Source organism: Osmerus mordax, chromosome 15 (assembly GCF_038355195.1).
Source record: "Osmerus mordax isolate fOsmMor3 chromosome 15, fOsmMor3.pri, whole genome shotgun sequence".
NCBI lineage: Eukaryota > Metazoa > Chordata > Actinopteri > Osmeriformes > Osmeridae > Osmerus > Osmerus mordax.
In genome coordinates this window covers 2,924,044-2,936,777 of record NC_090064.1, presented here as the reverse complement: position 1 = coordinate 2,936,777, position 12,734 = coordinate 2,924,044, and the positions used below count along the sequence as shown (strand labels likewise).

The window sequence follows — 12,734 nt, the reverse complement described above, 5'->3', positions numbered from 1 at the left end:
TCCCTCCAACTCTGTACTTAAAAAATCCGGTCTGGCAATTGACAGATTGTGGATTGGACAATCCTGTTGACTTCTTTTACACAGCACACAGACCCCTTTTTGCTACATACATCACAAACATACACACACACGTCATCACACACCGCATTCACCAGTGCACTGCACAACAGACTAATTAATTAGGCCACTGGAAAAACCAAACAGATGACATAACATATCACACATTATTACACAAACTATCATTGAGTATGTCTTAAATACAAATAGGGTTAAGATAAGGTGCATGGTTGATTATAAATGCTGTCTATTTTCCAACAATAAGCATGTGAAGCTCACAGGATTTGGTTATTGGCAAGGGCATACATATTTTCAAAGACAAATCTGCATTTGGTTAATGATAGAACAGATCAGAACCACACGCTACATATTTAGTAATTGTCAAATCAAATAATTCATGTGGTTCTATTCCAAAGAAGCAGGTTTCGCTTGGTAGCTGAACAATGTGAGCCACTGAGTTCTGGTTACGGTAGAAGAGGAGGAGACTGTAAGGGAGGAAAGGAAAGAAGTCAGACAAAAAAAGAAAGGACAGGGCATCAGGGCAGGTAAGGTAAACAACCACCCCAGGTTCCATACACCACAGAGAGAACCTATTCAGCTCAGGACACTACAACCCTTTGTCATGGACACCTTGGCAGCCTAAGCTTTGAAATAAACAACCCCAAAACATTTTTTGACAGAGTTGGCTCAAGTAAAGGCCTCAAACTAATATGTTGTTCTTCAGGAAAGTATGTGTGATTCAGGAAATTCAAGCAAAACAACAGACTTCTATGAACAAAATAAATTGAAATATATCCTACATGATTCTGAGGTTATTTGATGTTCACTATGATACAAGAGGATGGGTGTAAGTTAGGAACCAAAACATTATTACTAGAATTAACTCTTTAATTAATGACACAAATAGGCCATTAATAAGCCACCATTCCAAAACATGGCTAATTACATTTATACTGCCCTCTGTTGGTTGGCCGTGGCATGGCTATGGCCAAATGTGACACTTTTCATGGCATTGACTGTATGACACTAGAAGTCAGCCATCAGCAGGCCACAAGTATGCTCTCCAGGACCACCTTGGTCAGAAGCCTCAATCTTTACTTGAGGGGGGCCTTGTTAAGTGTTCATAAAACCTTACAAACACACTCATGATACCTTCACAAGCTCTAATGTATCATTCATAGCATTCATAACACAATATTATTTACATTTTATTGGAAGCAGAATCTACACATTGTTTTGAAAGAAAAAAAAGGGCAGGCCAGTGATTGGTAGATTTCATTTTTAAAGATTAAGATTGTTACAATGTGTGTATGTTTTGAGTACAGTGACAGTAAAAAAACATACAGAACTTTTCAGATTCATTCTTAGATAAATATATTAGCTTTCATATAATACATGTGTAATATATATATTACACTTCCACACACATGAAGATGTAACAACTGGTTTCATAAAGGTGTTATAAATCCTCATGAAGACCCCGTTCAAGTAAAGTATTTCCTGTAGCGTTTTCTTCTTACCATATAACAGGTGTGCATTGCCTTACACTTCTCGCGTGACTCGTTTTGCGCTGTCCAGGATCCAATTTTTTTTAGACAGGGATACACATTAAGTGCTTTAGGTGATTTAATTTTCCACTAGTTCTTGGAATTTATCTGACCAGTTGAGAACAAGGGTGGAGGAGTGGGAAAGTGGGGAAGGGGCAGGGGTAAGGGAGAGCTGTGGTGCATAGTGGCTGATGCAGCAATGGGCGTGGTCACGGAATTCACCAATCCCAGTGTAACCTGACCAATTGTAGCAGGGTCCAAGATGACCAGGGCAGAGGATTGGTCCGGGCCTGGGGCATCAGCATCAGAGACCACCATTGGGTTGCTGACCTGGAAGCACTTCTCCTTGTGGGCCTTTAGCATGTTGGAGAAGCGGAAGCGCTGGCCGCACACCTCACAGGGGTATGGCTTCTCGCCTGTGTGTGTGCGACGGTGGCGCTTCATGTTGGGCCGGCTGGTAAAGCTCTTGCCACAAATCTCGCAGATGTATGGCTTCTCTCCTACAGGTAGACAGGGCAAAGAAATATAGTAAATGGTCAAGATTGAATACCAAAATGGACAGCAGGAACATTACACACCTAAGTAATCTCACTGCACTATGCTGCAGCTGGTCAACTCACTGCTGCTTGACCATACATCTTAGATAGCTATAACCATGCACAACCAGCGTTATCATGACAGGTTCACCAACACTTTTGTTAAACACTAGACATGATATTATGTTCTTACCAGTGTGAGTTTTCATGTGTTCATCAAAGTACTGCTTCATGTTAAAATCCTTGCCACACCACTGGCACATAAACTGCTTATGTCCGATGTGAATGCTCATGTGGGAGCGCAGCTGGTACTTATATTGGAAACGTTCATTGCAATTCTGGAATGAAACATACAAATACACACAGAAATCAATCCAATTTAGACCTTGGAGATATGAGTAGAGACACTAAGTATTATACCGTAGTTGTATGTAAGTGAGTGGAAGCTTTTATCTAAAGGAAGGTCTAACCTCACACTTGAAAGGCTTCTCTCCGGAGTGCTGGAGAGAATGTACCTTCAGAGACATGCTACGCTTGAACGACTTCCCACATGTCTCACAGGTAAATGGCATATCCTTGGTATGAGCTGTGTAAAGACAAGCAGAGACAAACATCAAGTGATTTTAACTTTTTCTGTCTCAAGGCCACTTTGGGTGTCTGAAAGCGTTTAACCACATTTGATAATTTCATGTTTTTTCATTCCCCACCAGTTAAATGTTTTATTTGTATCTAATGTTGGGAATATGTTGGAGGTCAGATGGCTGAGCAGTTAGGGAATCGGGCAATTAATCAGAAGGTTGCCAGTTCGATGCCCAAGGACACGGTGACGTGTCCTTGGGCAATGCACTTCACTCTACTTGCCACGGGGGGGAATGTCCCTGTACTTACTAAATGACTAAATGTAAGGGCAGCACCACAACATTCTAATAATAATAACACAACTTAACAAACATAACATAACAATCTGGTCAGTCATTTAGTAGCTCATTCTAGTTGAGTATAAGGAAAATAGATGTGGCGACTGTGATAGGAAGTAGTTCCAGCATCAAAAATGTCCTCTCCTGAGTCCAGGAGAGGATGTATGTATGCTAAATGCTTTTTATTTCATCTGTCTAACTGGTATGGAAAGGACAGTTTCGGTATTAACCTGGAAATATTGAACATTAAATGTTTGCTTCTTCTTCAGTTTGCATTCACAGATCTTTGTTGTATAAGGAATGAAGTAAACTAACCAAGAGCAATCCCAGCTGAGGTTTCCACTAACAAGGTATTTCTAATATTACCTAGGTTCAAACTAGCAGAATAAAGTATACAAGAGTATTGACCCCAGTGTGCAAGTATTCTATAAAAACCTTGATTTAAGTTTCTACACCTTGTCCTAAGATTGGATGTGCATAAACTAATCTCCAAACACTGTGAAGTAATGCAACCAAAAATTAATTTGGCCAAATTTTCTTTCACCCAAAAATGTTTGGGTCCTTATGGGTATAAAGTGCATATGATCCCTTCTGTGAAATGCTAGGAGTACTCACCGACCATGTGTTTTCTGACATGCGCCATGGTGTAGAACTTCTTCTCACAGATTTCACAGGAGAATTTCTTCTCTGCGTAGCCATGCACAATCTTGTTGTGCTCATGGAGGGACCAGAGCTTCTTGAAGACTTTACCACATGTCACACACTAAAGTACAACCATGAGAAACAGGCAAGTATTGTATTGTTTACGAGTTGGGTCTGGTGTTGAATTGTGCAGAAAAGTAAAGTGCTGAAACAAAAAGGTAAGAAGTGACATTTCAAGAGACCAAGAGAGCACTGCAGTGTAATTGCTTGATTTTTATGGGGTGTTATTTCCTACAAGTCAATATAGGGAATATGATTGCTATGTAATTAAATGGTATTAAGTATTAGCCGTGTACACCAAGTTATTACAAAAGGTGGTTAGGGTTAGTGTGAAAAATATGAGAAGGCACAGTATGGGGAAGGAATGTAAGGAGTCAGTAGATGTTGTAAAGGGTCTGTTGAAGGTTGTGTTCAATATTAACATCAACTTACCCCTGAAAAGACCGACCTCCTCCATACAAGTTTCACTTACATTTACATTTAGCAGACGCTCTTATCCAGAGCGACTTACAGTAAGTACAGGGACATTCCCCCGAGGCAAGTAGGGTGAAGTGCCTTGCCCAAGGACACAATGTCAGTTGGCATGACCGGGAATCGAACTGGCAACCTTCGGATTACTAGCCCGACTCCCTCACCGCTCAGCTAACTGACTCACTTGTGTAATAATTTGCATATTGCTATGTAAAGTGTATTTACATAGCAATATCTGTAGTTACTGCTACGTAGTTACATGGTAGCTAATGTAACCTCAACGTAAAGTGTTGAGGTTAGCAAGTGTTAGCATAGATTATTAAGACTTAAACAAAATAGACTACCCAAAATCCATATATTAAATTAAAAGGGCAATATTTCTTACAGTTAAATAATTACATTTTGTAATAATTTTTGAATTACCACATTTTTATGTTCTATGTAATATGTCTATGTAATTCAAAACAAGTTGGCTGATTAGAAAGGGACCAAAACACTGACATGTGACATAATTTCATCCCCTTCATTACCGATTATCTCCTTAATTGGCATCATCATTATTAGCATCATAATTACACATTTCATGGCCTTTATTGCCACCATCTTCACCCCTTACCTGTATGCTCTTTTCACAGTTGGTCTGGTGGTGCAGGAGAAGCTCACTCTCCAGTAGGAAACGTTTGCCACACTTGTTGCAGATCTGCATGCGGTTGTGCGTCACATTCATGTGCTTCTCCAGGTACCAGCGATTGTTGAAGACACGGGGGCACTTTTTACAAGGAAAGTGTTGCTTCTCTTCCAACCTCACCTTCTGGCCCAAACTTTCCATATTCAGCTTCCTCTTAAGCCCCCGGCGCCGACTACTGAGCATGGCGCTGTCAAGGTCTGGCCGCATTAAGGCAGAGGTGTCTTCGGCGGAAATGATGAGAGACCTAGTCCCCCGACAAGGCCTCTCCATCGTGGCATGCTCCACCCCTCGAATGTTAAGATTGTTGTCTTCTTTCTCATCTTCTTCTTCTTCATCTTGCTCTTTTTCACTGTCTTCAATGTCCTCTTCTCTGGGTGCGCCTTCATCTTCCTGCCCATCATCCTCGTTCTCATCCTCCTCTTCCACTGAATCCCTCTCCTCATCGTGGCCATGAGGGAACTTATGAGTGGTTTCGGTGGCAATGGTAGCTTTGCCCTCTGACCCTTTGGAAACATTGAGTGTCTGGTTATTGAGGTTGACCTCCACAATGATCTGCTGCCTGTTGAAGGAGGTGTGGCCATCAGAGGCCTCAGACTCCTTCCCACTCTTATCCATCTTACAGAAGCCCCTTCCTCCAGAGTCTGGTCTCCCCCCCAGGCCTTCCTCCTCGTAGACCTGCTTGGCTAGGAAGGCTGCGTGGTGTTGAGATGCCTTCACAAGCCCCTCCTCCACCCTCACTGAGAACAGACTGCTCCCCTGCCGTGTGTATACCCGCCTTAATTCTGTCTCCTGCTTGATCTCTCTGTACCTCTGACTAGAGGGTGTCACCACAGTGGCTCCCAACCCCTCTTGATTTGATATGTCTACAGGTGCAGCGGCTGCTGCCCTCAGTGAGTGGCTGCTGATGAGATTGTGGCAGGAGGCTGCAATGTCGCTCATCTGCAGCAGTGTGGCTGCATCAAGCACGTCGAGGATAGTGCGGCTGCTCACCAGCAGCTTGGAGGTGTAGATGAAGTTGAGGATCTGCTGCAAGCCTTGGGAGGTGAGGGCATCCAAGGACAGGTCCACACGCCGCAGCTGTTTACTCTGGGCAAACAGGGAATGGAAGAATGGGCTATAGGCTGCCAGCACTCCCTTGTGGGCAGGAAAGGTGCTGCACTGGCGCACCAAAACAATGTCCACGTCACAGAGGTCGGGCTGGAAGAGGCGTTGCTCATTCAGCCTGTCCATCAAACAGGTGAAGTGCAGGGCCACATCCTCTACAAGAGAAAACTCAGCCGTAGGGACGTCTGTTGTCTTCTCCACTATGAGCTGAAAGAGAGAGAAAGAAAAACATGAAAAAAGAGAGAAAAAAAGAAAAGGTGAGAGGGAGAGAGTGATTGTACTGCCACAACCTTAAACCATGTAAGAAAATGGTTTAAGAGTAAGTACCCTTATTTTTTTCCTGTAAAGTGTTCTATGAAATTTTTCTTTTGGTCATGTCAGTTTTAATATATTTATATTTTTAGCCCTGATATCTATTTATTATTAATATATCTCCATTTATAATTATGATAATAAATTACATGATGAATTAACATCCTAATTTTTATTTTGCAGACTGTATTGCTTGCTGTAGGTTACTAAAATGCCAAAGAAGATGTTTCAGTTGATTGAATCAGTGTGACTTGACAATAACCCTGCCAGTTCTATAAAGCACCAAGGACTAAATGGTTCTTAAGCATTTACTCATATTGCACTCATTCATTAATAAAGAACCCACTTTGAAACAAGCTTATTTTAACGTTTTCACTAGCAGTAGTATCTCAGCTGGAATCCTTATTCCAACATTACCATCTTGAAAATATGCCTCCAGTCACGTAAATAAGCTTGAAATCAATTTTTGGAAAACTGGCTAATAAATTCATAACAAGTTGACTGGAAGCGATACTTGACGGTAACAACATCCCTGGTCTGAAGACAAAGGCACTCATGTGACCGGCTATCCATGTTGTAAGTAGGGAAAAGCGCATCAACATTAGGTGTGTTCTGATTTGATGCAGCCAATGGCATTCTCAGCATTCTCAGCTTCATGCCGGTGCTGCATGAAGTCGAACACAGCTTTTGTCAGCTTCCAGTAGCGGACTGGCCATCGGGAGACCCAGGTGGGCCGAAACACTTCTGGGCTGGAGGGCCGCTTTCCTTAGAATTGTTTTAACTACTCATAAAATTGTCGGTAGAAGATACAGCGACACGGTTGGCCGGCCCCCCTTTCCCCCAGGACGGTTGGTCTATTCCAAATAAACATCTATGCAGCCCTTAGCCCCGCTCCCTTTGTCTCACTTACACATGACAGTGACACTGACAAATCGAAAGCTGGCTAGTAACGATGGAAAACCAGGCTAAGAAACGTAAGGGTGGCACTGAGGCTTCGACAAAAAGACATCACCTTCACTAGACAAGTTTTTACCAATTGAAAAACGGTTTGTTTTACTACAAATAAATCTCATATTAAGTGCGGAACTCCCTAACTAGCATCACATCAAAAACTGAATGTGCATGCATTGGCAGGGCAGTTGTGGTGACATATACGGGGGCCAGTTCTGGTGGGCCAGTCTGGGTCAAAGTCCAGGGCCGATTTTTACTCCCATTCCGTTCGTGTCAGCTTCTCTACATCAGCCTCTCTTAATCCTGGTCATTGGGCCTCATTCACCAAATGTTCTTAAGAACTAATTTTTTCTTAAACACCACTTACCCAGTTTTCACGAAGTTTATGGCATTCACCAATGTTTTCTTATTTGGGATTTGTTCTTAGGTAAGAACAGAATTTACTCACACCAAAGAGCACCTTGCCATCCAATAATAAGTGACTTATCATGGTATTTATAGGCCCAAAGTAGGCTTATACCACACACTAGGACTACACCACACAATGGCGTATTGATTGCTGCTGCAACATCAGATCGTTCCCTGAGGAGGGAATGCATCTTCCTTGACCATACCGATTTATTTGCAAAGAGTGTTGAGTGCCTGTTGGTACGCTTTAGGATACCAAGAACAGTCCTCATGTATATTTGTAACAGTCAACTGTCTTCTAGGCTATGTTTTGAAACATGTTTTTTTGCTTCAGAATTCAGATTAAAGTTAAACCATTTCTTTTTCACTCCATCAGTTCTGCGCCCTTCTCCAGATACAGCGTTCACTGCATGAGTAATTGTATTCCATGCATCGGTTTTATTTACTGCTATGTATCCACCGCTTAAGCTAAACTAAATATGTGTCGTTTGTTGCTAACTTCTTGCAGCCAGTGTTGTGCACGTTCATACCTCTCATGAATTAGTTCAAAGTTCAGTTCATTTCATAGTTTTAAGGTGTGTGTTTACTGTGTGTAAAAATCTCGCAAAAAATAATAAGGTGCATCAGATCAGTAGTCGCTGAGTCTGCGTCTCTGCTTTCACTTGCCATTGTCATGACACGGAGAGCTGTTGTCTTGTTGTTGCTTGTTTGGTCTACGTGTGTGCGATGAATCATGGGTAACGTAGTGCGAAGTCGAGTTAGTTGGTTTAGCAGTGTTCCCTCTAGGATTTTTTTTAGCAGTGGGGGCAGGTCTGGCGGGCCGCCACGGCAAAATCAACATAGAGGAAACACTGTGTAGGTTAGGCTACATAGCGAAAATTTTACGGGCACTGAGCAACGACATGGTGCAAGCATTCGATTTAGACAGCGTCTCTCCTCAGGAGAAGGAAAACATTCCGTAACGTTTTAGCTAGACCTCAAATAATATGAACGTGTTCACCGTTCAAATTCATTATTTGTCATTAAGTTGAGTTCAGTTCATTGTTCTCATAAAAATGAACGTGTTCAATGAATGCGTTCTTTTGAACTTGTTAATGCTAGGGATGGAGATTTTAACTGATTTCACTATTCGAATAGTATCCGAAATTATTTTCGAATATCCGGATAATCTATTTTTATTAATGCGGTTCCATTATGTAATTAGCCTGACATGACGCAAAGCATACAGTACACACATGAATCGTTCATGAACCACCATACATTCTGGCAATAATTTGGACTATTAAGCTATTAGATTAAATAAGGGTTGAATAAAGAAAACAAATGAAAGATCAATTTATCAACATGACGAAAAGACAATGAACTTGAAAAAACGCTGCGTCACCAGGATATTAACTTGGCGGAATAGCGCTGAGCCTATTATTATGTGAAATAAAAAGTAAAAATACATTGGACAAAATTTAACACATTGGGTATGCTATCCTCGATGAAAACAGAAGACACACATGGAAAAATATTGCATATTAACTTGGAACCGGAATCCTCGGTACGTCACCACACAATGCAAACATAAATAGACGATTACGCTAGCTCTACATGGCTACTGGTAAAAAATTAATTTTAAAAAGCCACAAAATCATTAGCCATACGCATTTTTGTTCATTAAAATTAGCATATAAACATGCTCAGGGGAGAGGCGAGTACGGAGTCGATTTACGAGCAGGCCGGCGTAGAAAAGACTCTGCAGGAACTGAGGTTGCTGCGAGGTACTGCTTAGCCAGGACACTAAGCGTCTTGTAGCGCCAAATGAAACGAAAGGAGACTCGCAGCAGAATGCAGGGTCACGTAGCCTACCTTTTTACTATTAGAATTCACAACACGACGCAACGGTTTTTCATAAATAAAAAAAACTACGCTCATAAGTATTCGAAAAAAGTATTTGAATACTAACTTACTTTAGGATATCAGGATATTCGATTAACCACGCCCATCCCTAGTTCATGCACAACACTGCTTGCAGCAGTACCTCCACTTCAGAATTACAAAAGTTTTCTGTCTTTTGGAGTCGAGGCCTCCACTGTCTTTTCCATGTCTTTTCGGCAATTCTCTGAGTCTGCACACGGCCCTTAGCCTGGCTCTGCCTTCCTACGTACTTCCGCTCAATTTGGATTTTGCTTCTGTACTAGGTCTGGGATTTCAATGCATCAGTCGGTTTTCAGAAACACATTTTTTGTAGGTCCAACCAGCGAACAGAGGGAGTGGCTGAGAATGATGACGTTGATGTCGTGCCCTAGTTTGAGCTGTAGTTCAGTAATGGCGGCGGAGAAAGATGCGAGCGAAGCTATTCTGCGGTTGTGGCAACGCAGCCGAATATCCATAAGTTGAAGCCGGAGCAAGAACAATCCTTGCTAAGTTTTGTTGGTGGTCATGATGTTGTGGCCCTCCTCCCCACGGGGTTCGGGAAAAGTTTGATTTTCAAGCTACGGCAGCTAGCTCCATGGTGAAGGAGTTGGCTAAGGCGAACGCTAGCGATTGGTTATGGCAGATCAGAGTGGATCTGGGCAGATCCAATAGTTTTAAACTTCAACAGAGTACCCGCCTTCAAGGAAGTTAACGCTTGTCAATGGAGCGATCCCAGACCCTCTGTACAAATGAAATGTAAGAGGGTCTGGTTAGGACCAGGCTAGACAGCCCTGCCATCTCATGCCCTTTTATGGGAATTAACGGGGTTTACTTATGCTAAATAGGAGCTTACGACATATTGGGATTCATCATTCTAAGACCACACCTGCGAACAATTCTGCTGTTTAGGAACACATCATGAATCACACGTAGACTTTTCTTAGGAACTTTCTTAAGAACAAATGTAAGAAATAACTTAGGAAGATATTGGTGAATGAGGCCCAATGATCCTGGTCCTTGGGCCTACTGTAGCCCTGCATGTTTATAGATGTTTATCTGCTCCAAATGACTGGGTTATCAAAACAAAAGTTGAAAGCAAGATACCACTAATAAGTGTGTCCTTTGTACTCCTCCCCCCACCTGTCACTGAAGGTCAGTCACTGTGTTGTTAGCTAACCTTCACTGAAGGGATTGTTTGAATGCGCCGGAATTGAAAAATGTATCTTTATGTATATTTTAGACCACACATTTGTAGATATAGGCCTACGTTTCAACTATGTGGAAACGGATTATGATGTTGATCGGATTAAATGAGCGAAAACAAATCTCAATTTTCCCTCATCTGTCCATATATTTTTAGTGCTGCAGACGGGAGAGAAATGCCCATGCAAGCTAACTAGCTAGATTGAAGGGCAGTTTGTAACGCTCAGAATGTACTAGCTAACGTCACTGTGTCCAATCCCGACCGCCGTAAACTCCTCTTGTCCAAATCCGAACGGATTTGGACACTCAGTTTCCGGTCTTTTTGCCAGCATTTTCTTTTGCGATCGCCAGCAAAGTGTAAGTAGTATTATTTTAGGCATACCAAACAATCTACGTGTCAACTTTCATGAATATATATGGACGTTTACATGTCTAAATAATATAGGAAAGTTACTTTGGCCGAAAGACCACTCTGCGACACTCGGGCGACGCTTGGGCGACGATCTTTACTCTGACAAGTGTGTCTGTGTTGTCATCGTACTGCTACTATATGGGTTAGCATATGAGTGTATTTCAACGCTAGCTTAACACTACTTTGTCTAGCCAATGAAAATACACGATCATGTGTGACGTGATCTGTAGTCGAGGGGAGGAAGGGATGGGGGCTAGCAAACTTTGAGAAGAGTTCAACAAAACATCCAGCAGGTGGTGGTATACAGTCAAATTGAGATTTTATTGCATAGTTTGGAGATGTTGAAGCGTGATATCTTATTGTGGAGGACATAACTACGTCCCTGGATATGTTGACAGCATTGATGGTCAGTTTGGTGACCCTGGATCAAGTTAATGATCAAACTTGTATTACCGTAGGTAGCCCAAATATGTTTTTTGAATAACTACAGTAAGGCCTACGTATGACAGAAAGTTTAGTGGAAACTTTATTTTGTAATGTTTGGTGAGTTTCGGCACTTTTCAGTTGGAATTCGCCATGTTACAGAGCCAGACAAGACTTTGCGGACGGTCCGCACATTCTCACGTGTGCTCAAAACATTCCGTGACGGCCCGCACATTCTCACGTCAAGTAAATCTTTATACATCACAAAGTGTGCGTGAAAACCAGCGTACGCAAGCTTTTTGTGCGTACGCAACGTTTATACATGAGGCCCCTGGTGTGGAAAGTCCCCAAAAACTGTGCAGAATGGGCATAAAATATTAGATGACATTGTATTGAGGCCCAATTGGAGAAGAAGCCATAGGATATTTACAATTGTAGTAAGCCATTAGATCTGTTTTAAAAGTTCAGGGGTGTAATTTGTTGGATATGAAGCCCCCACCCTCCACTCCAGAGACAGTTGGTGACAGAGAGGTGCATACATTAAGTTAAACATAGTCATGCGTTAAGAGTAGAGTAAAAAATACAGATCCCCCTTTCTGAATAAAGTTCGACTGATCTGATTTGTTGATTTCTGTTGCTATGAAAACCAGTTTAGCCAAGCTGACTAACATTGTTTTTAGCTAGCTTGCATTACCATTCAATAGCTAACAAAACATTAGTAAAAATAGCTTGCTAATCGAGCAGAACTTGTTAATGCAGGAGACTCAGAGACCTTAGCGCGTCACTAGCATCTCGTCATATCACGCAGTCGGAGCACAGCTAAATAATCAGCTGTCAGCGCTCTTGAATACCCAGCATGCAGTGCGGCATGTCAAAAAACGCTTGTGGAAAAGACTTGTGGAAAATAGTTCAGTTACAACGGCCATGCGAGGGATTTCAGTTGTTGTCTTCGTTCAGTTAGATGTTTGTAATGTTATTGTTTGTTAGTTAATATAATCTTGTTGGTCACCCTGAGTGTGCATGTCGTGTAGTTTAATTTTGAAAAGAGAGTCGGCTATCTTTGTATCAGAGGCTACACTCGGAAGGAGCTGGATGTGGGGT

General features: G+C 42.0%; 1 protein-coding gene across 2 annotated transcripts in view; it reads right to left on the bottom strand.

Annotated features, from left to right (window-relative positions):
- Positions 1-446: 446 nt before the first annotated feature.
- The window catches only part of zbtb47b (zinc finger and BTB domain containing 47b), a 66,655-nt gene continuing 54,367 nt past the window's right edge, over positions 447-12,734 (bottom strand). Inside the window, exons 2-7 of one of the 2 annotated variants that reach the window (XR_010878315.1) lie at positions 4,847-6,229; positions 3,673-3,820; positions 2,611-2,726; positions 2,334-2,478; positions 1,578-2,104; positions 447-542 (exon numbers count right to left, since the gene is read on the bottom strand). Coding sequence is in view for 1 of the 2 variants with exons in the window: in XM_067251630.1 (XP_067107731.1) it covers positions 1,695-2,104; positions 2,334-2,478; positions 2,611-2,726; positions 3,673-3,820; positions 4,847-6,229 (2,202 nt within the window). In the remaining variant the exon portion in view is untranslated. Of the gene's footprint in view, positions 543-1,460; positions 2,105-2,333; positions 2,479-2,610; positions 2,727-3,672; positions 3,821-4,846; positions 6,230-12,734 lie in introns of those variants that run through there. The other variant, XM_067251630.1, reaches the window with a different exon arrangement.